Here is a 27,933-nt window from a genome sequence, read left to right on the forward strand (position 1 = left end):
CGTGAGCGCGGAGAGAAAACCGGTAAAAATTAGTTTCGGCGAGACGGCCCGACAAGGGGTTACAAAACACCTGTCGGATAATTGATTGAAGGTAAAAATAAAAAAGGATCATGTTCATGCGAGCTATTTTCATGCCGGCCAAATCGCTAAATATATTTTGTAAAGTCAAATTAAAACGTAGCGTGTGGCTAATTGATATATGTATATATGCAATGTGGTAATAAACAATTTAATAATTTTTATTAGATATGAAACTATATTGATAATTTTGGGAATTTTTTATTTTTAGTAATAATATAATATTGGATAGTACATTACATGTAAGAAACGAGTGTTATGTATGTGGGATGAAAAAAGAGATAAGAAATAAATCTTTCAAACAGAACTCTGGACCTCTATATGATAGAAAATATCTGCAATAATAAAATACATTGTTAGCTCTTCTAGCAGCTATTTTGCACATTATTCGCGCTTGGTTTGTACGCAAAATGCGTACTAACTAAGTTATAAATAGTGTCACGCGTGATGCCGATTGCGCCTGTGACGAGTCAATATGTCGCGGACTGAAAATACATGTCGTTGCACGCGTGTGCAAAGTGCAAGAGCTGCAATACGCGACGTCGTAAGTAAGATCGCAAATAAGAGAAATAGATAAAAAGAGAGAAAAAAAACGCGCGTTACACGCACAAATACACACTGGTGCCAAGTGATCAAGACGGGCTGTCGGCGGATCAGAAGAAACGATCACGCGTATAGTCACGCCCGGGCGCGCGTGCACGTTTCTTACGACAAATAAATGAAAATCGGTCGAGTTTTTTTTCTTCCATGTCAACGTCTTCCCTCGAGGCCGCCGCAAACAATTTCGTTTTGTCCGTCATTAAAGGGACGTAATTACGATATTACAAATTCAGGCTAGACTGCATTATAAGTTCCGTCGTCGTGAGAACTAAAATGAGTCCGCAACTCGACGTCGTAATTACGGCGATGGATAATTAAAGTTTAACGAGGTGGTTTGCAGCGAGTTTAAGCCACGACGTATACGAGATCGACGAGCCCATGACTCACTCTTTATCAAAGTCTTCAGCACGATTGAGGGCAAGATTAAGATCTTATTTAATCGGAATATCGAAGATTATTTAATCGGAAAGTCAAGTTGCGTAAGGTCCTGAAACTTTGTTCCGAAAACACATCTAGCAATATTCATTGCATTATATTAATTATTATTATGATTAATTTAACAAATTTATTTAAATTGTGAACTTTTTTCTGGAATATATATTTTTTCTAGATTATAAATTTTTTTCAAAGTATGCAAATTAGAGTGATAAATATGAATTTTAGATTCTCGATCAAAGCATCAACTTCATAAAAAGAAGAAAAAATGTTCGTAAAACTATTTCGCCAATTAATTGCAATGCTCTTTGTAATCGTGATTCAGACATATTGCATGGAGCCTACGAGAGAATCGATATCCAATGATCAATTGGCCGAATCTCGGAGCACGATTACAATGAAGCCTACAAAAGCAAAGGCTCATTCAACACGGAGGAATCGCGAAGGAGCTTCTCGCAGAAGAAGAGATAAGTCGCCGAGCTCATTTTTCTCTTTCCCTTTTCCTTCGCGGATTATCATCTCCTTATTCTCCTCCTTTCGTGAGTGACTATTTTTTTTTTCAACCGATCAGTTTTAGAGAGAAAGAGAGAGATCAGACCAGGGCCTACCCCACCAAATCACCGATTTGTCCGTTTCACTAGTCAAGGGGGTCTCGCTTAGCCTACGAATATCTTACATATAGCTCCAGGGCGTATTCGTTAATCGCGCTCACGCTCTCTCATCTCACGATCGAGAGAGTCGACCGAGTAGAAAGACGCGATCGGTTGATTGTATATATGTATGTACGTACGACCGCGTTTGTACCCCGTTTGGAACACACGGCAGGTCGGTCGACGACCTGGCCCCGCGGTAGGCAAAGCAGCTCGGCGGAATTATAAAATTGTGTTACGACACTCAAAACGCGCGCGACTCTCCCGCTCGGCCTCCGCCACCTTCGTCTTCGTCGTCACTTCGAGCATCGCGACTGCATCAACCGTTTACGCACCCCGTTTGCATATCGCTATGCTTAAAACCCTGTCAAAGTGTATCGCGCATTAGTTTGAGCTTTCAACTTGAATATTTTTTTTTTAGAAATCTCAAGTCTTTGAATTCTAATCAGTTCCACTTTTCACTAAACGCGTTTGAGAACTTAATTGCGAAACGATTTATTAAATATATTCACAGATTTAGACAGTCTGCGAAAACAAGTTTTGTTAATGAAGATCTCATTTTACATTTTGCGATTATAATATATAGATAAACACTTTAGTGATATATAATAATCAAATTTGGATATTCAATCTTTTGTATACTGATTTACGGGAAATAAAAGGAAATTGCAAAATATGAAGGAATGTAAGTAATCCGTCATTAATGTACGAAAAAGCATGTAAGGCGATCATGAAATGCATCGTGTAAGAGATGCAATTCAATAATTTCAGAAATATTTTTTTGCATTGCACTGCGGAGTGCTGACCACGGAAAGAAAGTTCCTCCATTGTGGCATCTGGAATCTTGAATCTCGAATCGAGAGGTGCGACGAACGCGTGAAATCGACCGTGAAAGAATACCGGATCATCGAAAGCAGCGATGCTCAAAGTTGCAAATTTGGTGCTGTCTTGCAGCGAGAAAAATAAATGACAAAAACAATGATAAAATAAAAAAAGTAAATTTTGCATAATCAGAATGTGTGGAAAGAAAAGAACGTATAGAAAGTTCAATTTGCATTTGGTGTATATATCAGGTGTCTAATTAGTTTCAAATATATTTTTAAATTTGTTTAATAACATCACTTATGTAACCTGCGTAATGTGTTTTTATTTCATTATCGCTTACTATGGAAATAACGCTTGATATGATATTAATTAAAAATTTGAAATGTAAGATATACATAGTCAATATATGCGTACGATAGTTTAGTTTAACGTTTGAAAATATCTAGAAGATAGAGGTTTGCACGATTTTGTAAAATCATGATTCGGATCTTACAATCAGTAGAAAGGATGAGCGAGAGACGTTTGGCCGATTGCTCCGGGTCATCAGGGGTCGACGTACTCGAAAGTCGAAGCTTTCCCGGCTCATCAGCATGCGGGTCTCGCGATATTGTCTATTAACGAAATTTCTAATGCGAATGAATGCGAATTTATGATAATGGCCGGTCAAGAAGATTATCCATTGCCCCGTGGCCATCCGATCTATCGAATGACAGAGGTTCTCAATGTTTAAAATATTTTTCGGCTGCAATCGTACATCTTTGTATATTCGTAAAAAATTGTATAGATTTATATCAATATTATCAAATAAAACATAATATTGTTTGTTAATTAGAAACATTTTTAGACGTGTCCAAGCGCAATGTGTGATATTTCTTCAATGTTCTGAATTTGTTATACGTTCTTTAATGTATTGAATAAACGCTAAAAAATAATATATAAATAATTTGTTCCTCAATTCACTTCTTAATAATTTGTTCCAGGTAAACTTTTTAAGCTTTTGATATGTTCCTTTAACAAATATAATTCGACAGAAAAGCAGGGATTTATGATATATTCGTTCTTCGAACCCCATATTAGTGAATGATACGGCTATCACAAAAGTGTAAAAAAAAAAAAGAATTCTCACACTGACAAGCCTTACAGTTAGTGAAGGAGCAAATATTTCTTCTCCTTTCAAAATTTCTCCTTTTAAACGTTTTTATTATACGCTCACGAAATCGTCTTTCGAACAACTGGGTCTGGAGAAAAAATTGCGCTGTGAAAAAGTAAGCCTAAGTCGCCCTTGTGAGAGGAGATTCTCCTTATGATTCTCTGTAGGCAAAGAACCAGTCAGGCTTATAACGATGACTCCTAGCTTTCTAATTAACGCATTGCTAATGACTCGAAATTTATAATCACAATTCACTGCATGCTTGAGTCTATTTTGGAAACCTATAATGATATTGAAATTAGTTGATTTTTAGATCAATATTAATTAATTAAAAATATAATAAACATTAAACTAATTCATTATTTCACATATCTCAAATAAATAAGAGAATTATAATTTTGTCGTACACGTGATTTGTTAAAATGTTATTTATCAAAGTCAAATTGTAGTAATTAAAAAAAAATAGATCTTTACATTCTTCATCTGAAATCCTAACAATTTTAATAAAAGTTCTCTAGTTTTAATTATCTATGTCAAATAAGTTATGATGTCTCAATTAAAGACATAGTTAACATTTTTCAAGACTTATTGAATGTATAATTAGACACGATGTGCCGAGTGATAATGAGAATTAACCGATCACAATCGGAAAAGTTAGCCGCGGGCGAGGCCCGTTTCGCGTCTCGCAAAAAGCAGAAATCCACGCAGAAAGAAATCATCTCGTTGGAAGACTGACGGGACGAGGCGAGGAACTTGGCAGTCGTTGGAGGTGTCGCGGAAGGTGGTGGTCGCCGAAGGTGGCGGTTTGATAAACGGTGGGAAGGGGAAGAGGAATGCGGGGCAGGACGGAGGACACTTTCACTCTCACAGGTGTATGACCGACTGGAGAACGCGAAGCTCGCTGGTTCGAACGAGCGAGCGAGAGAGGACACAGCGGTGAAGAGGGTGCTAAGAGAGAGAGAGAGAGAGAGAGAGAGAGAGAAAGAGAAAGATATAGGGCCAGAGCGAAAAGGACCAGAAAGATGAAGAGAAAAAGAGTGTAGAACGAAGGAGAAGGGAAAGAAAGAAGGTTTAACGCCGCAATATATATATGATCTCGGACTCCCCGTTTTACAAAGTGGAGGGCCTCACGCGGCCCGCTAGATAACGGCCCATCGGTCACGTGCTCGCACGTACTAACGTTCACCTCTTTCATTGCGATAATACGAGATATATCTCGTGTCTCAACATTAGACCGCCCTTTTGTTGCGTATCACTTAGGTCTCTGATTCAAAATCTAATAATAAAAGAACAATTTCTGGCAAAAACATATCAGATTAACAAAACTTTATTAATATCTCTGTTATGCAAAAAACTCTACTTGGTCGAAATTTTGTTTACTATTTAATTGTTAGCGAAAACAAAATTACATAGCATTGGCATGTAATCTGATCAGATGATTATACGACAAAGACTGATCTCTTTCGAATAGTCATTTCTCAATTCCATTTGTTGCACCCTGCTTTATTCTTTTCAGCCTTTTCAAGAGAATAGACACAAATCTATATTTATATCTCTTAATTTAGAATGTTAGGGATAGATTACAGTATTTAGCGCGATATTTATATGATAAAATCAATTTACAAATATACAAATGAATTCTATCGAGTTGCTTGACATTCTTTTACGATAGCGAAGTAGGTAAAAAAGAAACTAACTACGGTGGTTCATCTCGCGATAGCGGATATGATCGCATTAAAAGCCCTGGGCATCATTGGCGACGATGAGAGGAGGGATAGAAAGAACTCGGCAGGGGGGCGAGAGAAAAAAAGAGTACTGAACGAGGGCGAAATGGAGAAAGAGAGAGAGAGAGAGAAAAAGATGGTGATGAGGGTCGATGAACCGAGGACGTCCGCGCTGTTCGCCGAGTTTACTCACTACCAAAATACATTGTTGGTCCCGACGGTCCGAGTCTCCCGAGTGGGTCAGTGGTTCACGGGAGATCCAGCCTGCTCGGAGAGAGATACGGAAACATCCTTTACGATTTCGGCTTTCATCCGCGCCTCCGAGAATATCAGTACACGAGACCATGGTGCCACTTGCCAAAATCGGCAACAATCATGATTACAGGAAACGCGAAATTAGACGCTGGCATCGTTCGTACGAAGCACCGTGAAAGTAGATTCAATTATTAATCTAGACACAATATCGAGTTCATTCGTCCCAGCTATAGTTTAATGAATTATATATGATACAGGCAGTTAGACAATATCCGATGGTTATTAGAGCCGTAAAGTATATTAATTTATAATGATTCAATTCTTGCGAAAATCAATTTTTGTCACGAAAAAGCCGCACATAAAAATTACCTCAACTTATTTTAGAATTTAATTACATTTTTTATTTCATGCTAACAAGAAACTTTTATTGCTAAATTCTCCACATGTATTTTATAATCGTTCTACAAGTTTGGCTACTTCTTTGCAAACAAAATTAAAATTCTTAAATCTATCTTGAATCTTTCTTTTTCATTCTATATAGGCATATGTGTCAATCGATGGACCACTATTTACTCGTTTAATAAAAAAATTGGACTTGCCTGATTCTGGAGGGCTTCAATTCTGCAAATTTGCTTCGCCGCAAGTAACGTACGTCGTTTGGTGGAAGCGTGTCGAGTATGTCGACAAGACGCGAGTGATCGACAAGGCACCTCATTCAGAGCCATCGGTCGATTTTATTTGGCGATCAGGCCCGAAGGGAAGAAAGGAAATCGCGCTGCAGAAATGACGCGAGGCTCGTAAAGCAGGATAAAGAGGTTAACTGTTGTGCCGCTAAAAATATCTCCATCCCGCCTTCGCATCTCGTCTTCCGTCCACTGCATATATCAGATTCATCTCTCTTGTATTTAACATTCTGCAAGCTCGCGAGATTCCGAATTGATAGAGTGGAAATAGAAATGATGATTAGAATAACTCTAGAAGATGTGCTGCTCTTGTATAAAATTGTAGCTGTCGAATTCTAAGCAGTAAGTTCTGCATCCTAAAAATTATAATTTTTTGTTAATAAAAATGTATTTTTTTATTGATAAATTATATGTTTGCTTATACTTGATCATCATATTTTTATAAATTTATTATTTTATTACACAATATTAAAAAGAAAGATAGATAAAGAAAGCAAAAAATGTCTACAGTTTGTCCAGGCATAATTAAAATGCAGAATACGTTTTAATTACCATATATGCTGTTAACGTTACGTATGTTCTTCTTTATTACACTTCGAGTATTGTTTAAAGCTGCTTCAAAAAGTCATTTTTACATTTCTGGCAAAGATAAAACACATGTATATATTTATGCGGCAAAAAACTGGCATAATTTGAGCGGATCGAGACTTTCGCAAAAAAAGGAAAAGAAAAGAAAAAAAGAAGAATTACACGAATGTTGTACAAGTGAAACTTCACGGAAAGACTTCCCCTTGATGAAGACCGGTTACGTACATGAGCGACTTCAATAAGTGACAACACTCTGCAGAAAAAGTCAAATATGGTCTTCAAAATATTACCACGAAATAACCCGCATGTTTGGCCCATTGCGCAATGTTAATGATTACGATCTTCTATCTCTCAAAAATAATATTTGTAATGCAACAAAATAATATATCGCATATATGTATATTATTAAAAGACGTCATGCTTTTTTAATAATAAAGCGATACAATTTTGCTCTAACATAATCTTGTAAATTAATTGAAACTTGTATATTTCATTATAATTTACCAACTAAAGTAAAAAATAGTAGCTCGATATAAATATTATTATAATTGCTAGCGAATTAATACAGAAATACATATGTAAAATAATGAACATTAATAAAATTAATATTATCGTGAACAACTTTAACTTCTCGTGCACGGAGAGAATTTTTTCTTAGAATTTATCCTAAAAATCATAATAATCGTGGGACAATATAGTATTGAAAGAATTTTATAAGGGATAGTAAATTTTACTATGTAAGATATAAATATTTTTTATTGTACTAAATAAATATTAATGAGAGAAACTCTTATAAAATTCTTCCAATACCATCATATATTACCCTCCGATTGCCATGATTTTCAGGGTGAATTCTAAGAGAATTTCTCTGTGTGTGAGCAGTCGGACTCGATCTTGAGAGGTTCCACTTGCATCAAAATCTTACATAGCATTGCATTAATTTCTTCAGAAACTCTATTTGCATTTCAAATATTGGAAACTGCGGGGTAAAGGCTGCAAGTGTTTCCACGGCGGGAAAAAGATCGCGGTTCATTGACCCACGTGGCTACACGTGGAGTAGCATGTGCATTCGCAGCGCGCAAAAGATTTTGCATTATAGAGGAGAACGATCGTTAGCGACTATCGCCTCGACTCTGTTCGCGCGTTGGGAGCAAGGAACTGCTAATGCGATCACGGCAATCGTTAGAAATCTCTCACGTTTCTTGCGCCACGGCCGGCATTCGCCTGGCCTAATCGCTCGTTAGACAAGTCACGTGCCACGCTGTCACGCTGAATTCGCGCCCTGCACACAATGACTCTCCGACGAACCAAGAGAGTCCAATAAGACGACGTTTCTCCCAAGAGAGGCGATACGTTCATTTACATCTGTCTCGTTCTTCGCTGTTTCGTAGAATTATGTTCCTTATTCTAAGAAATTGCTCCATGACACAGTTGTGTGATAAAATCTTTTTATACTTTTTATAATCATCAAATTAGATTGCGCATGAAATATTTATCAACAGAAATTAAACGTGATTTATGTTAATATGCCTAGACGTGTTAAAATCTGAGACAGTATACGCGAGTAAGACGAGTTTCGAGAATTTTTAATGAGGAGACTATAAGAAGGCGAGATTTGAATATCTTCCTTTTTATCTTTGATTGTCGATTTAATAATGACACGAGCAATTTTTAGCAGAGCCCATTTCATTCTATATATGTATAACGGGGAGTTTGATTATTTAATGAACCATATTCATAATTTATGCTGATTAATATACGAGTATTATATAATCATGATACATTAATTGTGTCTCATGCATTTGCATTCGTAGACATCTCATCTAACACGCGATTTTTACTGGTTCTTTTCGTTCTATATGTTTGCAAGTACTTTACAGTTTAATTTTGCAATCAACTATGTAAAAGTTATAAGATACTTTTTTAAGGAGAAATTTAATTTTGAATGCAGACGCATCGAATATTAATGAAGTATCCTCAGTAGTGTAACAGACAAAATAGAAAGTATAATATAAAAAATAGTAAGCAATCCTAATAAAGGTAAAAAAATTCAAAAAAATAATTTGCATTTTAATTACCGTTAGATCAATCACTGTCTATAAATGTTTATCACCGACAAGATAAATTAATAATTCAATCCGCGCCAAAGATCGTAATCTGATTTTTGTGGAAGATATTTTGCAAAATAAATTTCTGAATAAAAATAAGCTTAGAAGGCAAGGAGAGAGAAAATGAGTGAGATAAAATCGATGGACCGGTATCCGATAGGAGGATCTGCGACGAGAAATGATACAATTTGTTGAAACAAAGTGAAAAAAACAAACGAGAAGAAAAGCCATAAACCATCATTAGACGGTCGTAAAACGCGAGTTCCCTGTAACGAACGTGGAAGAATCATTCTTGTTCGCTTGCGGTTCCAAGAAGTCCGGTTAGAATTTAGGCTACCCGAATCTGGAACGCCTCGGTCGTTGGCCTTGCCTTCGATTCCCTGCCTTCGAGATTTTCGGGCGCAACTCCGCGTATACACCGGCGTGCTTGTACATCCGTATGTTAAAACGGAGCTTTTATCTAACGAACGTCTAGACCGGTTCGAGCCGAATGTGCCGATGATCGCGAATCACGCGACGTCGCCGACAATTTTGTCCCGAACTCATCGAACGCACGGAAGGGAAAAGATGTGAGATCTAAACGGCGTCCACTCAAGAGGTGGTAAGTAGGTATAGGGAATGTTAATTATTTTGATAATTTGCGAAGTGCTTATTAGTCTCATTTTTACTTGCTTACTGCATCAAGTCCGTCAATATGCATACAGATTATAAGTATACTAAATAATGATAATAATAATAGACTTATATGTAAGGGGATTTTTAGATAAGGCAAAATAATGTGAAAACTATATGAGATATCTTCATTTTTACTTTTGTATTCAGTGAATTTCGTCTGTCATTCTGGGTCTTATTTGTCTAATTTAAAGATTACTTCAGTATTCCCAGAAACAAATGTTAAAAAGTTAAATATATAATTATTGCAAAAATTATTCACCTTGAAAATTTACGATTAATAGAAAAATATGATATATTCTCACCAAATCCTACAAACATCAAATAACTTTAAATTAGAATCAACTATTTATATATAGGAGAGAAGAATTGATTCATCCAGATCGTTTTTTTTAGTTCGAAAATTTAATTCCCTATTAATCATCCATATATAAATTAATCAGCGGCTATCCCTGTATCTTGAATGTCATCAATTTTCCTCTCACAGTACGATGTGTCAATTCTAATTCTTGTTATTCGCACGTGTGATGAATGGTTATTGAAATGCATATATCGCAATCGTTATCAGCGTTTGTACATGGCGCGCGTTTGATGCGGCGAGCGAAGTACGGTCGCTACCGTTAATTTCGCGCGATTATAATTGCACGCCTTTTTTTCTCGCCTCGTACATGCGCCCGGGCCGGCGAGCGAAGACGGAGGCTGAGGACGAATCTCGCGGCGGAGGACGGAGGAGGTCCGGAGGGAAAGGCACGAAACGCGCGATTCGAAGATAATGTACCGATGTACTGAATTACGCGGCCGGCTACTGAATAATTTTGACCCACATCCATGAATCGCCTCGAGGCGACGGAATGCCGGAGATCCGATCAGGCGCCTCCTTCTCGGCGCTCCTTTATCGAATCTACCGTGTTGCTCATTTTCAGAACAGCGATAAATAATGCGCCGTGAAAGATGGAAAAAAGAGCCATGTCAGATTTTTTGTAACTGGTCGGGAACGAGGGATATTCTGTGATAGATGTATAATATAAAGAGTAAAAGTCTTTATATGTAGAAGACACATGCAAAACGCAACTATACATGAAAGGTCAAGAATATTTGTCAAATTCATTTCAAATTTCTCAATATGTTTGAAAGTACCCCGCACCGCAATATCTTATATGTAAAATGAATTTCGGTTAAATCAGCTGGTTTTTTCATATGTTGTTGCTTATAAACCTGCTAAACAAAAGATGTAATAACTGCAAAGATAAATAATGGACATTTATTGAATTACAACCAGTCAAACAACTTGCAAACCCGAATTTTTCGTGTTTGGTTGTAAATCAGTAATTATGTATTATTTAGCTTTGAGTCTATTACATTTTTTTGTTCAATAGATCAGGAACTATAACATATGAGAAAACCAGCAGATTTTACTAAGATTTGATTTTATATAGGATTTAGTGCGGGGTTTTTAATTTATATAAAATCCTAGTTAAAATAAAATTTCGATAATTTTCTTATGTCTAAATATAGACATATGTATGTCTAAAGAAGAGATTTTAATTGTCAATTAAAAAAAATAAAAGATTATATAGTTTAGTAAATTAAGCACGGAATGTATTTTGTACATTTTCCAGCGCAATTTTTTATATTGCAAACAAATTTTAATTTAAGATATTGTTCTTATCAAAATATCTAATTTAAAAATTATTGTCTAATTAAATAATTATTGCAAGAAAAATATTTTAACATTTTATCATATATACTGAGATAAAACACGGCAAGACTTAATTTGTATTTATTTCATGTAACTTCCTTTATGCAAATGTATCGTCTTGTATGTACATCACAATAACGTGCGGTGATAATTCTACTGGAAACTTGTCACCGGAACACATTTTCTGGGCGCTATTAGGTTGCAGAAAGATAAATTGCACGATTTGTATTCAGGCTGTGTCCGCGATTATAATTTTCGACCTAAATAGTTTTCAAACTGAGAGAACTTGAGTGAAATATAACGATAATTGATATTACTAATTAGTCCCCCAAGGGAACATTAATTTGGTGTAAAGCAAACTAACCGAAAGAAGTATCGACGAAAAGATGTCGTATTTCAGAGGACATTTACTAAACATTCTTTTACTTCGCACAATCTTTTATTTCCACCGAATAAAGAAACTATTTGCATATCTAGTATCTAAAAAGTTTTGTTAGTGTGAGTGTACGTTATGGTGGATAAGGGTCATTATATAAAGAAAGGAACGATTCATTCTAATGTTAGACTAAGTGGTGCTCTTCTTCAGGAAAAAATAGAATAATGGTCCTAATACGAATAATTTTATCATTCGTAGCAATCGGTACCGGTTCAGGATTGCCAGCTAATTGTAAGAGTCATTGTGAATCTCATGATCGCTCTATACCACCTAAACCACGATTCGATGGAGTTTTCGACAATGATTACAATCACGAGAAAATTGGTAATTAAATCTTTAATTATATTTTTAATTTCACGACAAATTTATAAATATATAAAGTTTGAAATAAAAATAAATTTTGTTTTGATTGTTTAATTGTTGCATGTATAAATAGTATTTTGTTTTTAAAGCTTTTTATATTTATGTTTTCTCGCCTAGCCAATAATATAAAATATTGGAGCCCGAATGATCTACAAAATGTTTGGGAACTGAGTGGTTTATACGAGGGTGATATAATGCTTCATCCGGATAGTCCATCAGGGAAAAATGGCCTTTTAGACGCTACAGCACGATGGCCCGGCGGTGTTGTGCCTTTCTTTATACAGGAAGATGATTTTGGTAATGTTATATATTTTTTTTTAGAAAAATTTCAATATATTAACAAGTAAAACATATTGCACGAGAAAAAATTACTATACCTAAATTTTCTATATAACTGTTTCTATATTACACATAAAATTCAGTTATCATGCCTAAATTTTAGCTACGATAACTAATATTTTTTAAAGAATTCTCTGTTAAACTATAGCTAAAAAATATTAGTTACTATACTTAGCTAAAATTTTAGGTATTCTAACTAAATTTCAGGTTGTAATATGTATATATAGGGACAGCTAAAATTTAGTTATGGTAGTTAATTTTTTTTGTGACAAATAAATGTATTTAATTAATTATAGATATGCTATATATATATATGTATATTATATATATAATTATTTATATATTATATTTCTGTTTATGATCAATTTCGCTGAAAATTGTTTAAGCTCGGATTGAAAATTAAAAGTAAATATCGCTTAATATAGCTTGAGGAATCTAAATCGTCATTTTATATATACTTATAAAAATGCATTTTATATGTAAAAACTCATTACTAAACTCATAGATCGAGATCAAATTGAACTGATCAAAGAAGCTATGAAAGAGTATCACGAAAAAACTTGCTTACGTTTTCGACCTTACAAGGATACTGACGAGGATTATGTGTCGATACAAGCGAAAAAGTCAGGATGCTGGTCCCTGGTAGGTCGTCACGGTCAGGGACAGGTGTTGAATCTACAAAATCCAGGATGCGTTCATCACGGTGTTGTGGTGCACGAGCTCATGCATGCCTTAGGCTTTTATCATCAGCAGAGTGCCGCGGACCGAGACGAGTGGGTCACCATACATTGGGAGAATATCAAATTGGGTATCTCAATACCATTAATATTATTAAAATATTTCATCTTTATAGTTATGTATAAAAAAATGTACGTTTTTCTAATAATTTTTTTATACTGAAAGACTTGAATACATAATATATATTATTTATTCAATTTATTTATATATCAAAATGAAAATAGTAACATATATTCTATGATATTCTTAAGGTGGGTAGTCTCGTGTAACGTACGAACCGAATTTTAATGAAAATTATACCTTGCAGGTAAAGAGCATAATTTCAACAAGTATGACAATCGCACTGTTACTGATTATGGCATAAGCTATGATTACAAGAGTGTCATGCACTACAGTTCTCATGCTTTCTCTAGAAATGGAGAACCTACTATTACGCCCAAGGTAATAATTCGTGGCACACTCGCAATATTCCTATTGATTTTAATTTCCTCTCAATATTGTTTCGCAGAAACAAAAGGTAAAACTTGGTCAGCGAGATGGACTCAGTGAAAAGGATGTAGCCAAAGTGCGAGCAATGTATAAGGAACAATGTGGCGATCGTAAATCAGAAGAAAATGACGAAGATTCTTCTGAAGAGATTCCTCTAGAATGGATATTCGATTAAATTTATATTCAAAAAATCATAAATTCTCTAGAATATATAATATTAAAATATCGATAAAACAAAATATATAAATATATTTTTATCTTTAGGTTACAACATATGTTTATTATGTAGTGAAAATTTATAAAAATATCAAATATATTTTATTCCTGAAGTATAACTAAAGAATAAGTGAAATATAAAATTTGTTTATAAACAAAATATATATTTAATGTTGAAATATTATAAGGCTTATACATATATTAGACAATAGCATTAAAATTGATTCCTCTAAAAATAGTCTTTTTATTTTATCTTAAGGCACTTAATGGGCAGGATTTTTTTGATTGTAATATGTTAGTTGTTTCAGTTCATTTACAGCATCCTCTGCGGCCTGGAATAAAATTTGTGATATATTATATAAAATCCAAATTTGAAAGAATACAATGCATTAATAATTTACTTACATGTCGTACTTGTTCATCCTCATCCTCGATTAAACCCTCAATAAGATTTTTTAATGATTTATCCCAGACTTGTTGTAGTGCTCGACAGCAAAATCTACCTAAAAATCTGATCATAATACATGTTCTCGCTCGCAAAACAGCTTGTCGATGATTGAGAAGTTTGTTGAGCTGCTCCACCAAAACACCTTCATTAGAAAAAAAATCATTTGATCTGTATAATTTACAAAATGATAATATATTGTAGAAAAACATAATCTACACGTAGCTCACCAGAAGGTTTCGCACGCAGTACAACTCGTTCTACAAGTTCAGCATTTTCCGGTTGAGAACGTAAAACATTATTTAAAATCGCAACGAGATCTGCAACAACTCTTGCCTTCCTTTTCTCCAAAGCTAGCAATTGTTGTAAAAGTGGCATTCCATTCACAATGTAAATAGCATCACAAAACTGCATAAGGAATTGATCCTCGATGTAGACTAATCTACAAAGGACCAGCATCGCACATTCAAGAGCTTCAAGTTCATCCGCGGATAAAGAAGACGCCGATCTCGTTCCCGTGTTCGTTAAATCTGCCGTGTTCGATTCGCTGTCGGAACGTTCTGACATTAACAGCTTTATAGCATAAACGAGATTTGGTACCACTCTTACATCTAAATAGACCCGTTCGATCTTCTTCAAATTATCCTTGCTGATTGACACGGTAAATGGCAAAGATAATAAACAAGCAACATATTCAATGACTCGACAACCGGCTGCTGGATTTCTCAGAGGAGAAACGAACACTGAAACGCAATTTTGTTGCAACAATGAGTCGATCTCGCCCTCCATAACTTCTTCCATTGATCTTTGTAAAAATGCAACCCACTCTTCGTTTTCGATAGGTCTTTCTACTGTCCTTAGATCCCAATCCGGCCATCTTGTATATCTTTCAGTCAATTTTTTTTTACCAAATTCTTGCTCGTAATCAATGCTTAAACAACTCTGTTTGCAATCACCATCACCATGAACAATTTGATTCACTTGTGAAGATTTTTCAATTTGTTGGCCTACATTGACTCCATCACCTTGTGCATTAGTGTGATGCAATTCTCTATTCAACTGTCGTACGGAATGGTTGTCATCCGTTTGCGTTTGAACAGGGTTTGAGTGATCCTCTATTGGGAAGTTGTGATGTACATTTACATTATGCGGACAATCATTCTGACATATAGCGTGATCTGCAGCTAACAAATCGCTTCTCAGAGATGCCCTAAGACTAAGATTTCCCAAGAGTACGTCAATGCTGGCACTGGAGTCAGTGCCGCTTGGTTCGCTACGACGTAATGCTTGACAGTGTGTTATCCCATGGTGACAATAAGCAAAGGATATTGGATAACCTGGTTGTGAAAAACATGTCCGTTGATAATATTTCCTTTCAGCTTCTCTTTTCTGAATTGCTTTCTTCGCAACCCTAAAAGTATGATTAAATAAAATATATATATTATAGACATAGTTCCATTTAAACAAATATAAAAAATAACATACTTGGTTTGTTTTACAGCATGTATTGCCAAATTTTGTAATTGCTGCTGTTTTGCTATCTCTTGGCTTGTAGATAGCGGAGTTGTGAATGGAGTAGATGCAGAGCCTTCTACTATTATAATTCGATCTTTGACAAATGGGTGTTCAAGAAGAGCAGGCCAAGTTAATCGTTCAGATGGAGCCTTTTGAAGTAAACCCTAAAATTGTGAAATTATAATGAAAGTTACATTACATATTTATATATACATAATTTAAAATAAATATTCATACTTGTAAGAAGCTTTTGCAATTTGGGGAAATAAAATCTGGCCACTGTATTGCTTGATATCTGATCAACTTTATCAAATGCAGTATTGAAGTGGTTTGAAAAGGAGGAGAACCCTCTAATAATTCAAAAATTATACAACCTAAAGACCTAAAAATTATACAATTACATGTTATATAAATTGTATCCAATAGATATATAATAGGTATAGCTATATAATTTACCATAAGTCAGCATTATGATCATAAGGATGTTCCTCTATAAGTTCTGGTGCCATGTATAGTGGTGTTCCTTTGATGGAAGTAAGTACATGTGTACCGGTGCTCATGCTACGAGCGAATCCAAAATCACATAGCTTAGCCACACCGTTTGCTTCCAAGAGAACATTTTGAGGCTTGAGATCTCTAATAATAATAGTAACATAATTGCTATATCATTGCATATATTATTACATGTTGTTCCCATCTATAATTAAAAACAAACCTATGTACCACTCGATTTGAATGCAGATAATAAAGCGCAGATACCAAGTCACAAGCTATTACTTGTGTTCTTTCCTCAGACAATCTGCCTTTCTTGTCCAATATGTCATAGAGTTCCTTATCTGCGTATTCTGTGACAACCACGATCTAGATCAGATATTCCACAAAATATCTAGAAATATGTTTTATTTATAACTTAATTTCAATCTGACATACCTCATTCTCTGTTTCAAATGAATCTATCATTTGTACAATATTGGGGTGATGTAAATTACGTTGAATCTCACACTCTTGACGTAAACTCTTAAGTTCTTTGAATGTTCTGCCACACTATGAGTAAGTATAATAATAAGTGTATTAGTCATAAAACACACGAGTTATTTATATCTTTCTTGGTTCTAACGCAGATTCAACATACCTTTTTTATCATTTTAAACGCCACGATTTCACCATCCGAACGCTTTTTAGCTTTATACACTTGTCCAAAGGACCCTTCTCCAATCTGCTTTAAAATCTCATATTTTCCTATTTTGAAATTTTCGTATTTCTTCATCTTGACAGCTTTTCAAATCAAATGTAAAAAGTATACACTCTTTTTATATCAAGTACAATGTACGTATGCAACAAAATAAAAGCCGCTTGACACGTTGAGATATATTAAATGTAAACAATTAAATACGCGAAAACATCAGCTACAGATTAAATGTAGCAATTAACTTTTTTATAATTGAGCTTTCTTTAAATGTGAGAAACTTTCTTACACGACAGAGTAATAAGTTTCTTTTCTTTTTTTCTTAAGAAATTCTCTCAATTCGAAAATGTTTTTATTCGGTATATATAAAATTAGATTTTTTTACTTTTAATATTTGTTCACATTATTTGCTCACACATTTTTATAATAAATAAACTAATAATCCTAAGCACGTGTCTTGATTAGTAAGCTTGAAAACAAAACGATTGTATTATTGTTATGATCGCTCACTAATGCCCACACAATACCACAGATTAATAGACAGATCGCCAAAGGCCTGCCTAAAGAAGAGACTGCCATCTTCGTGCGATAGACTTTGCACCCTTACCGACACACTTTGCCCCTGGTTCGAGTCCGTGCTAAATTTCGCAGACATTACCAACAGACTTTGCCCCTGGAGCGAATGCAGGCTAATTGATCATGAAACCAATTTGAGAGATTTGGCCCCCGTTATGTGTGTGTGTGTGTGTGTTTGTAATTTTTGAACACTTTTATATTATTAAAAATATATAATTCGACTCCCGAAATATATTAATTCATTATAAAACGTATACGTAATAGTATTTTTCTCATATTAAAATGATTAGAATAAATTAAATTAATTATTAAAAAACTAAAACTTAATTAAACGACTTAGACTTAGATGATAATAATAATGAAACATTTATTTAAAAAAGATTTAATAACTATAATAGGTCAGGTTAATTTTTTATTTATTTATTTATTTATAACATCATAAAATTCTGTTCTTTCCGAAATACGCGAACGCTACGAAAAGATAAAATCTCGTATATGCCGCCAGACGAGTTCATGAGCATGAGACGCTTTTATCTTATCGTTAGGAACGTATTAATAGTTACTGCATTGACCACTACTACGATATGGCGCTGAAATCAGTGAGAAATGCCGGTCTCTCCTTCATCCAGACTTTTGGCGATCTATCTATTAATCTGTGACAATACTGTGGTGAGAACAAGAAGAAGTAAACTAAATCATGGTTGGTAACTGAAGAAACCTCCGATGATAATAAAGAAAATTATATAATATACGAATAATAATGATAAGTTATAAAAAATTAAATAATTAATTATAAATAATAAATGAACTCTATTTACCATCTACAATTAGAGATAAGCAAAATAAATGTTAAAAATAAATATTAATAATTAGATAATAATTGCTATATATTATGCATGTATTTTATTAAATGTATATTTATGTCCAGATCTTTCTTCACTTACAATTATTAATAAAATTAAATTATTAACAAAAACCGCGCAAAAATTAATTATATATTAGACATATACTCTGTCATAAATCTTATGCGTAAATTGGGTGCCAGAGAAGTATATATAATTCGTCCGATAAGATATATTTAATTGCTTTTGTGAATAACAATTTCTATCACTACTACATATTTTCAATATACACCAAAATATTAATTATACGGTGTTAGATGTTTGTCGAAAGTAATAAGTAGAATTTGATAGATTTATAAACAGAGACAGAGAGTATACTTGATAGAATATAATATAACGCTTTTGTTCATGCACAGTGTTGTTATAACTTTTCCGTACGATAAGCATGCTTATGTTTGTAAAAAAAATAAATTTGCTATGAAATATATAATCTGTTTCACTGCAGTGGATTTTAATACATAACGCGCGTAGCAGGCGATAGACGTTCAACCGCGACCGACATTGCGGACGGTCACCAGCTTTTCGTCAGCACACATTCTCCAGAAGGTATACAAAAATTGCATTACGTTAATAATAGTATTTTATGCAGTCTCGTGTCTGATAAAAAAAAATAAATGCCTATACAGAGTCTATTTCGCGGAATATCGAGCGCCTCTATAAATAAAGCGCCAACAGAAGCAAATTTTTAAAGCGCCTATACAGGCTCGAACAACAATAAGAATTTTAATCATTTTTAATAAATAATTAATGGACATACACACACAAAATATTACTTTTGTAAGATTTGAAACATTATCTTTTATAAACACAAATTTTATTCAAATTATATATGCATGTATAGGTCCGAGAAAGATGCAGAAAACTCGATATGCCTTGTTTTCTTTGACATTGGTAGTTTTATTAGACAACTTGCTGATTAAGGATATTAATGCACGTAAAGATAATAAGATGATAAAGGTTTCCAATGATACTAAGATTTGTACAGAGCCATTACAAACAAGGAGGACTTCAGCTGGAAGACTCATCACTTATAGACGTAAGTGAAGAATTATGAGTCCATTCATTAATTAGATCCAAATATGATGTACAACGATTTAAAAGATATGACAAAATCTACAAAAACACTACAATATCTCATGATAATAATTTATTGTTTAAACAGTTAATAAGTGGTCTCAGTACGAGAATCCTGAAGAAATTGCACATAAACGAGAAGGAGATATAAATGAAGTGTCGTCGAGAAAAACTCTTACGAGGGATGTAGATTTGTTATGGCCCAACGGTGTCGTCAGGTACTTTATTAATGACGAAATAGGTAAAACATTTTTATGAAAATTTTAAATTGTATGGAAATTAATATTTCAGAATAAATAATACATAAGCGTTTTTATATTACATTATCTGTTTCAGTTAATCGATCGAAGGAACTATTTGTACTGATGAGGGCATTGAGAATTATAGCGCAGAACACTTGTATTAAATTCGACCGCATTCTATTTCATCCGAAAAGAATGCTGAATAATTGGATCAACATTACGGGTACTTATCAGGGTTGTTACTGCGATATAGGACGTAGACCCGTTGGACCTACACACATGAACTTAAACGTGTACCAGTGTTTCGCCAATGTTGGACACGCAATACACGAGATGATGCATGCCCTAGGTGTATTTCACGAACACGTGAGACCAGATCGAGACAATTACGTCACTATAATATGGGAAAATATAAAAAAGAGTAATTAATATAAAATTTAATAGCGACTCCCTCTTAACATGCAATTAACATTGAATTGAAAATAGGATTAACAAGAGTCTGTTTCCAGATCATAAATACAATTTCGATATTACGACTGAAGATAACGTAACTACTTATGGATTCCCGTACGATTATGATAGTGTAATGCATTACTCGATGACTGCATTCTCTATAGGTAGAGGTCTTCCGACAATAATACCTAAGGTAATTATGCGACAAATTTTTATAAATATTTTTAAGATATTTTAAAGATAAAATTGTTAATATTTATAGTAATGTCTAATTTGTTGCATCAAGTAATATAATATTGTCGATTCAAGATTTTTAATTGAATAATAAAATTTTATTTTTCATAGGATTCTAGTGTGGTGATTGGTCAAAGAGATCACATGTCATATTACGATATACAGAAATTGTTAATTGCTTATAATTGCAATGCCAACTCTAGAATGTATAATAATACACAACTTACAAGAAGAAATTTATCTAAAAATTCATCTAAAACCGCAATCACAAAATAATAAACTTGTGTTTAAAAACAGAAATAAAAATGCAAGTGCCAATTGCTAGTATACATAATTCAAAAACACACGAAGAAAAAAATATGTCTCAAGATCAATCAATAGATTTAAGTAATTTCGAATAATTTTTCCTAGATTCTGTATTCAACCTAATAATTATCTTATATGCCTGAATCCAATATATTTAAATCCTGTATAAATTTCTATTTTCATATAAAATACAAAAATATTTGGTAAAATAAACTAAACGTAATTTTTAAGTATAATTATAATTAAAAAACATATTTGATCGACAATGACGGAGAATGATATTTCATTAAATAAATAATATTCGTGCTAGATTTATTTCAAAATTATTATATAACTTATATGACATACGCCGCTACGTTGATTGGCATACATGAAATTTTTTAAATCTATATTTTCATTCTTAAAATGTACTTATTAATAATCTTTATGTTTCTTTTTTCTTTTATGCTCACTATGTTTTGAATGTCTTTCCAATGATTTGTCACGATCAGATTTATGTTTCTTTTGATGTCTATCTGTATGTCTGTCTCTGTTTCGATGTTTATCTTTTTTATGTGATTTTCGATCCTTCGAGTGGGATGATTTTATATGTTCAGTATGTCTATGTTTTCTATGTGTTTCATCTGAATATTTTTCATGCCGATCTCGGTCTCTTTCTCTTGATGGATGATAATTCTTTTCCTCTGAATGCTCTCTTTTTAAATAATTTCTTTTGCTACTGTAATGATCGTTTCTATCTCTGGAATGCAAATCATCAAAATTTCGCGAGGAAGTGTGAAAAGCCTTATATAAACGTTCGGTTCTGTCTTGCATCATTTCGTGATTTGAATCGTCTGATTCAGTAGGTTGAACATGATCTGAATTCTTTTTCTCACACATGTAATCTATATATATCTCCATTTGTTGATTAATCACTTCTCTGAGTATTTCAATATGAGATTTCTTATTTGTATGAACACCTCTATGTTTTGCTCTACGTCTTTTCAAATTGCGTTCTTGTACCAACAAATCCAGAAAAGATAACTCCTTATCTTTCTTTTCTTGTTTTCTGAAATAATTTTGAGAAATATAAAAATAAATACAAATTAAATATAAATATATATGTAAAACTTATAAATATTATTAAACTTACAAATTGACTGCAATATCCTGTCCAATGTCTGGTTTGGCAGTATTAGAGATGACATAATCATATAGTGCTTTTCTCTCATCGCTGGTGAAATCTGTGAGAAGCCTGTCAGATGTACGTGGTATTAACCGCTCACCTATACCTATTATCAAGTGTCAAGAATTCATATTTTTCGAAATAACAATTATAGTACAATAAAAACATAACTGCTTTCTTGCAATTAAAAAATATAGCTGCAGTTCTTATCAATTGTATTACTATATAGGAAAATGACACAACTATTTTAAATTGTAAGTATTACAATATATCCATTTAAATTGTTTTTGTAAGACTAAATATTGAGTAAAGGATATGTAAAAGGATATATTGATTCCACACCAAGTATAACACTCATAACTTGCTGCAAAAAATTCCATTATCATTTGAAATTTATAAAAATACATATACTTTCTATGTTTTTACTAACCAGTTTGCATTGCTGGATTTTGTTCTTTAGCTTTCCTTAGAATTTCATCTTGCAATTGTTCATCTACAAGAAAAATTTCATGTGTATAGTATAAGATATTATTTCTAAAAGAAAAAGCATTCACTTCTCTGAAATTTACTTACCAAATTTTATACTGAATGGTGAATCTATTGATAAAGTTGGTTCAGATAATGGGACGTCCAATTTTCCATAACCTTCAGCTTTCCATTGACAAGAGATAAGATGATTATTGAGAGATCCTTCTGTTAATTGATGGGATGAATCATATGGACATATGAAATGTTCTGTGTCCTATGTAAATAAGTCATAGTTAAATAATAATATAACAATAGTATAATAATTAAATAATAGTTTTTTAATTTAAAATCATACTTACAATATTTTCCATTGTGCTCTCCATTGTCCAGCCTAAGGTTTCGACAATATTGGCAATTTCTTTGTTAACTGCATCAGTGAAATTCTTTAGCTCTTCTAATTGTTGTTTACGGGAATCACTTATATTTGTTGACATATTAATCTTTTGATTGAGTATTTTGCACAAAAAATTAAATTAAAATAAAATACTTAAAATTTTCTCATTAAATACGATGCGTTTGTCGATTTTGTTGAATTTGTGTTAACTTTGACCTCAAATTTTATATTCAGAAATAGTCAAAGTAAATCGTACGATGTCAAAGTAAATCAGATTATGTTAGGTTATGGTTACTGTTGTAATATATTTACATAAATGCGTTCTGAAATTGTACAGAGGATGACATCTGTTGGTGATGTTACGAGAACTTTTTCGGTCGGTACTCTAGAATTGGATCAATATTTATTCTGGACATCCAGAATAACATTACTAATTTTTTTGTAATTACAAAAAATGTATATTTAATTTTAATAATTATAAATTAAAAATTATAATTAATAATTATACATTATAAATTAAGTATTATAAAAAATTAATAAAATTATATATATATATATAATTTTATTGATTATAAAACTTATATGCGTATATATATGCTTCAAATATATACATATCAAGCATATATATTATTTATACACCAGTACACGTACTCATTTATTATAGAAATATCAGATAACTATATTTCCTATATGGGGGCCAAATAATTAAACAAACGGTTATTCAGTGTAGTATATAAATAAATTAGTAAACGCAGACGAAACATTAAATTCTTGAATGCGCATATCATATATATAGATAAAATATAAATTCAATATTTAATTATATATATTTTTCTCTATAATATGTATACTATTTAATTAATAGATATCATATATAGTATATACATATATGTATATACACAGAGAAAAGGAGAGAGGAAAGACAATAAGATATTTGAAGATTTTTCTATTCTTTTATTAAATAAAGAAAACATCAGTTGCGCATGATTTATGAAAGATATAAGGAAATTTATATTTTTTTTCTTTTTCACAAGATTTTTAGAAACGAATATATATGCATATACAATTATCGATAATATATGTTGAATCTCTATATGTAGTCGAAATATATAATTAAGTATAATCGATTCAAATTAATGAACATCTGTTTTTCGTTCATCTCTTTTGACTTGTGCAAAGATTATATGATTCGATGCAATCATAGCAAAATATTTTTTGTGTCTCTCTCTTTTAAAATATAAATTTGCAAATACTTGTTTTATTTTGAGATGACTATTATCTTATATTTTTTAATAATATATTATTTCTTATTCGTCTTTTATGCACATATACAGCACATTAGTGGCTACAATTTTAAATGTTAATTTCTTCATAAATGTTTTAATATTCTTTCGCATATCAGGTAATAAGAATCGCTATAACGGATACAAATAAATGAAATTACAGCAGCTTCAACGTAACTATATCTGCTATTTCTTTCACCTGTGTAACGATCTTTTCGGAATGTCCAAAAGAAGGTTGTTTGCATCCCAACAAATGGCATAGCAAAAAAAAATCAACGCAAAAACGGAGAAACGTTGAGCGAATAGCGTGCAAAAAAAACATTGCAATTCCCACGAATTCACGCTGCTTCGAGTCAATAGCGGCGGCTTTAATTAAAGTGAAATTATGCAAAGAAACGTATCTGCAAACGAATACTGTCAGTTCGAACGCATATTATCGAAAGAACCGGATTTCAATTTTAACGTAGCCTCTCCTGGAAAAGAGCGTTCATTAAAATCGTCTTCATGAAAGCATAGCCCTCTTTGAATTTATTTTTTTGACGAATTTGATGAGTCGAATAAACATTATTTGATACATATTTATATGACGGTGAATTAATTAACTCATTAGCAAAACTGTAGTCTAAAGTTATTATTCGCCTGACGAAACTTATATCTCTTTGAGAAAATCGATCAGGAAAAACCATCAGTTATTGACACATTAATTAGGTAGGAGCCGCGGTCGTTAAAGTCACAACAATTTTCGCGGCGATAAATCGAGCGCGGCCGCGAGTATTCCCGACTTCTCTTCGAACAGAAGAAAAGAAGAATCACTAGCTGCCGTGAATCAAAACGACAGCTACAAAAGGCAAGACAAAGTGCCTTTTCGCCGTGAGAGAACCAAATTCGCGTGCGAATCGCGCGGATGTTTCCGTCGGCGTCTCCGATGAGAGGGCAGAGGGGAAAGGGATGAGAGTAAAAGGAGGACAGAGCGAGTCGCGGAAGAGAGTCGTGGGTCGCGGGCATACGAGAGAAAGAGAGAGAGAGAGAGAGAGAGAGAGAGAGAGAGAGAGAGAGAGAGAGAGAGACGAGAGAGCGAAATGGCTCTCGACTGCCGCTACCAGACAAAGAAGCCCGTCAAGCACGATGATGGACGCCTTCATGAACGACCCTACGGAGCCCCGTACATCACTTTTATTACCGCCGTCCTCATTTTCATATTTCATATTTACATTTCTAGACCGCCGTAAATCAGCGAATTTATGGGTAATTAGGCCTTTGTGCCGTGTGGACCCACACCGCGCCGAGGCGAGGGCTTATCGAACGATACGGAGAGCCGCCGCGCTGGCTTAAACCGCGTAGAGAGAGGGTGGACTTTTCCCTTTCGCATTCCCTCGGCATCGCCGACAGTGCGATTCACCGCGTCGTCGTCCTTTACTTTTACTCCGCGGAGAAACGAACAGAATGACTTTTCCCGACGAATTCTCGCCTTCCTCTCGACGAGAGGGATTCCAAACTTCGTACAAGGCGAAAAGGAGAGGTTGCGAAGTTTCCGCGAGTAATAAAAATCTAAGGCAGATTGGAAGGATTGTTCAATTTTATTTACCGCGATGTCCGCCGCAGAACGTGTTAAAACTTTTACACTCTCTTCGTTAAGGTGTGCCTTGTAGTTACCTATCGCGTGATGCACTTTCAAGATTTGCTCGCGGCGAATTCTTCCAAGCGTGAGATTGATTGTGCGTAAAGAAGCGCTTCCTTGCGCTTCATTTAGCGAATTAATGAGAGAAAAAAACTGAAAGCAACGTTTAAGCAAATAAGAAATCTGCATATGATTTAACTCGACGCAAAAGTAACTTTGAACAATTTTCACTTTATACACGGATCCTTTTTCTCTCCCGAGACTGTTAAATGATTGATTATTTTGGAACTATTAACTATTGTTAAAAACATTTATTAAAAAAATATTTAACAATATTTAAAAAAACACATATAGACGCGCTTCGGAGATTATTCAGTTTGAATTATTGTTCATCTCTTTCAAGTTCTATTTTCTCTCGATTTTCGGAAAGTTATTCTATTATTCTTATAGTATTAAATATTTGCCATAATAAGATATAAATACGTTTGATTAATTTTTTTATTGCGATAAATATTAATCAGAAAAACTTTTATAAAATTATACAAATTTATTGAAATTTCGACCTAACTGGCCAGTACAATTTAATTAGAAACACTATGTTTCAACCCTTAGGTACGGGTCCTTTTCAAGTGTAACTTTCAAGATGTTGATTCGACAGCAATAAAATTACTAATGTTAAACCGGAGAAGACAAGTAAATCAATTTAAGTCAAACGTTAAAAACACAAAGGGTTGAAACGTGGTGTTTCTAATTAAATTGTACTGGCCAGTTAGGTCGAAATTTCAATAAATTTGTATGGTTTTACTCATCACTGGCGACTTCATTAATTTTATCGTTATTTTATAAAATTTTCCCAATACCATATACTTGTCCTACGATTACCATGATTTTCAGGGTAAATTCTAAGAGAAAATTCTCTCCGTTTATAATATTCTATATATATATATATATATGTTGCTTTGTATTAATACACGATCGTGATTGAAGGATTAATTTTCGCGGGTCAAAGTTATCTCGCATATTTGCAGCGGCAGACCGGATCTTATGACGGCTTCACGGAAGGCATCGGAAGTTCATGTCGATGAACGAGAGCTATTTCGAGTTCCTCAGCGTTGTTCGAGAAGAAGGCATTGACGTTGTTAGCAACGAGCTATGAGCCGTTGAGCGTATTACGGCCTCATAAAGGTCTCCGTTAATATTTAATAGTGCGTTTTAATGGTGCACGCAGGTGCGAGTACATCGTGTCATCTACTTTCCGCCCTTCGCGTGCATCCTAAGTATCTGTTAATGACGGCTTACAACGAAATGGCCAAGTTCCCTCTCCTTCGGATGTTCTTTCTCGCTACATTGATGCAGAAGTTTGCCTTCGCGATTCGGTTGTTGTAGCATTACGATCCTTCTTAAATTATGATTTTATGGTTTTGACGAGAATCGTGTCGTGGCGGAAATGGCGGTTTCACTCTCCCTCTCACTATTACTCTCTCAACCCTCTTACATTTAATCTACTTTACTTATACTTATCTACTTTTATTATTTAATGAGCAGCGCTAAATGTTCTATATTTAAAATGATAGTGAGAGCATAGTCAAATTTCAAGATTAATTATTAAACATTCAAATAATATTACTCAAAGTTGAAAGACAGGGACCGGATTTTTAGAAAATCTTATCAATTTCTGTTTAATAAAAAATAAGCCCGATTAATCAAAGTTTGCGCTATATTTAAGATTGATATACGTTTCAATTAAAAATGAAAATATTAATCGCGTCAAGACGTTGATTTTTATTATGTAATATTTATTTGTAGCTTTATTTATAAATTGCACATCAAATCTTCATAACATATATTTATATATTAAATCCAACAATGCGTTCAATTGTGCCAGGTATTGATCAATATTGATATCTGTATGTAACGATACATTAGTATCAGAACATCCGCATTTATCGCATGCAAATTATTTGATTCGTATTGCAATATTCGGCAAACCGTCTCTAAACATTTGTTGAATGTTTATCTGGTGC

The 27,933-nt window shown here is 33.6% G+C and overlaps 5 protein-coding genes across 6 annotated transcripts in view; 2 read left to right on the forward strand and 3 right to left on the reverse strand.

Moving 5' to 3' along the window:
• phtm (cytochrome P450 enzyme phantom) overlaps positions 1-27,933 on the reverse strand; it is a 97,867-nt gene that overhangs the window by 26,051 nt on the left and 43,883 nt on the right. The window lies entirely within an intron of this gene.
• On the forward strand, positions 12,054-14,007 carry LOC114945772 (seminal metalloprotease 1). The gene is made up of 5 exons (XM_029322074.1): positions 12,054-12,227; positions 12,384-12,563; positions 13,111-13,413; positions 13,651-13,784; positions 13,852-14,007. The coding sequence occupies exons 1-5, from the start codon at positions 12,068-12,070 to the stop codon at positions 14,005-14,007; spliced, it is 933 nt and encodes a 310-aa protein (XP_029177907.1). The 5' UTR covers positions 12,054-12,067.
• On the reverse strand, positions 14,128-17,751 carry fu (STKc_STK36 domain-containing protein fused). Of its 2 annotated transcripts, none has more exons than XM_085480534.1 (10): positions 17,705-17,751; positions 17,141-17,283; positions 16,939-17,052; positions 16,724-16,869; positions 16,465-16,644; positions 16,246-16,390; positions 15,979-16,172; positions 14,724-15,904; positions 14,454-14,638; positions 14,128-14,380 (listed from the first exon to the last, which is right to left on the reverse strand). In XM_085480534.1, the coding sequence occupies exons 2-10, from the start codon at positions 17,273-17,275 to the stop codon at positions 14,312-14,314; spliced, it is 2,349 nt and encodes a 782-aa protein (XP_085336660.1). In that variant the 5' UTR covers positions 17,276-17,283; positions 17,705-17,751; the 3' UTR covers positions 14,128-14,311. The 2 variants fall into 2 exon arrangements, with proteins under 2 accessions (XP_085336660.1, XP_085336626.1); XM_085480500.1 differs by having other exon boundaries at positions 17,722-17,740.
• Positions 19,518-21,140, forward strand: LOC114945778 (seminal metalloprotease 1-like). The gene is made up of 5 exons (XM_029322084.2): positions 19,518-19,708; positions 19,835-19,987; positions 20,083-20,409; positions 20,498-20,634; positions 20,787-21,140. Exons 1-5 carry the CDS (start codon positions 19,525-19,527, stop codon positions 20,949-20,951), a joined length of 966 nt encoding a protein of 321 aa, XP_029177917.2. The 5' UTR covers positions 19,518-19,524; the 3' UTR covers positions 20,952-21,140.
• LOC114945771 (U11/U12 small nuclear ribonucleoprotein 48 kDa protein) lies at positions 21,273-23,315 on the reverse strand. Its single transcript, XM_029322073.1, has 5 exons — positions 22,974-23,315; positions 22,720-22,888; positions 22,577-22,639; positions 22,114-22,252; positions 21,273-22,029 (listed from the first exon to the last, which is right to left on the reverse strand). The coding sequence occupies exons 1-5, from the start codon at positions 23,106-23,108 to the stop codon at positions 21,396-21,398; spliced, it is 1,140 nt and encodes a 379-aa protein (XP_029177906.1). The 5' UTR covers positions 23,109-23,315; the 3' UTR covers positions 21,273-21,395.

Source organism: Nylanderia fulva, unplaced genomic scaffold (genome assembly GCF_048542155.1).
Source record: "Nylanderia fulva isolate GAGA-0341 unplaced genomic scaffold, ASM4854215v1 Scaffold1, whole genome shotgun sequence".
In the NCBI taxonomy this organism is placed as follows: domain Eukaryota; kingdom Metazoa; phylum Arthropoda; class Insecta; order Hymenoptera; family Formicidae; genus Nylanderia; species Nylanderia fulva.

Bases quoted from the DNA above. Each gene is read 5' to 3' on its own strand.
- LOC114945772 (XM_029322074.1), top strand. From the start codon at position 12,068: ATGGTCCTAATACGAATAATTTTATCATTCGTAGCAATCGGTACCGGT. The intron at 12,564-13,110 runs GTAATGTTATAT...CTAAACTCATAG, and splicing joins TATACAGGAAGATGATTTTG to ATCGAGATCAAATTGAACTG. The intron at 13,414-13,650 runs GTATCTCAATAC...TATACCTTGCAG, and splicing joins TTGGGAGAATATCAAATTGG to GTAAAGAGCATAATTTCAAC.
- fu (XM_085480534.1), bottom strand. From the start codon at position 17,275: ATGAAGAAATACGAAAATTTCAAAATAGGAAAATATGAGATTTTAAAG. The intron at 17,053-17,140 runs GTATGTTGAATC...ACTTACTCATAG, and splicing joins CGTTTAAAATGATAAAAAAG to TGTGGCAGAACATTCAAAGA. The intron at 16,645-16,723 runs GTTTGTTTTTAA...TATTATTATTAG, and splicing joins TCAAATCGAGTGGTACATAG to AGATCTCAAGCCTCAAAATG.
- LOC114945778 (XM_029322084.2), top strand. From the start codon at position 19,525: ATGCAGAAAACTCGATATGCCTTGTTTTCTTTGACATTGGTAGTTTTA. The intron at 19,709-19,834 runs GTAAGTGAAGAA...TTGTTTAAACAG, and splicing joins AAGACTCATCACTTATAGAC to TTAATAAGTGGTCTCAGTAC. The intron at 19,988-20,082 runs GTAAAACATTTT...TATCTGTTTCAG, and splicing joins CTTTATTAATGACGAAATAG to TTAATCGATCGAAGGAACTA.
- LOC114945771 (XM_029322073.1), bottom strand. From the start codon at position 23,108: ATGTCAACAAATATAAGTGATTCCCGTAAACAACAATTAGAAGAGCTA. The intron at 22,889-22,973 runs GTAAGTATGATT...TTATTTACATAG, and splicing joins AGAGCACAATGGAAAATATT to GACACAGAACATTTCATATG. The intron at 22,253-22,576 runs GTTAGTAAAAAC...ACTTGATAATAG, and splicing joins AAATCCAGCAATGCAAACTG to GTATAGGTGAGCGGTTAATA.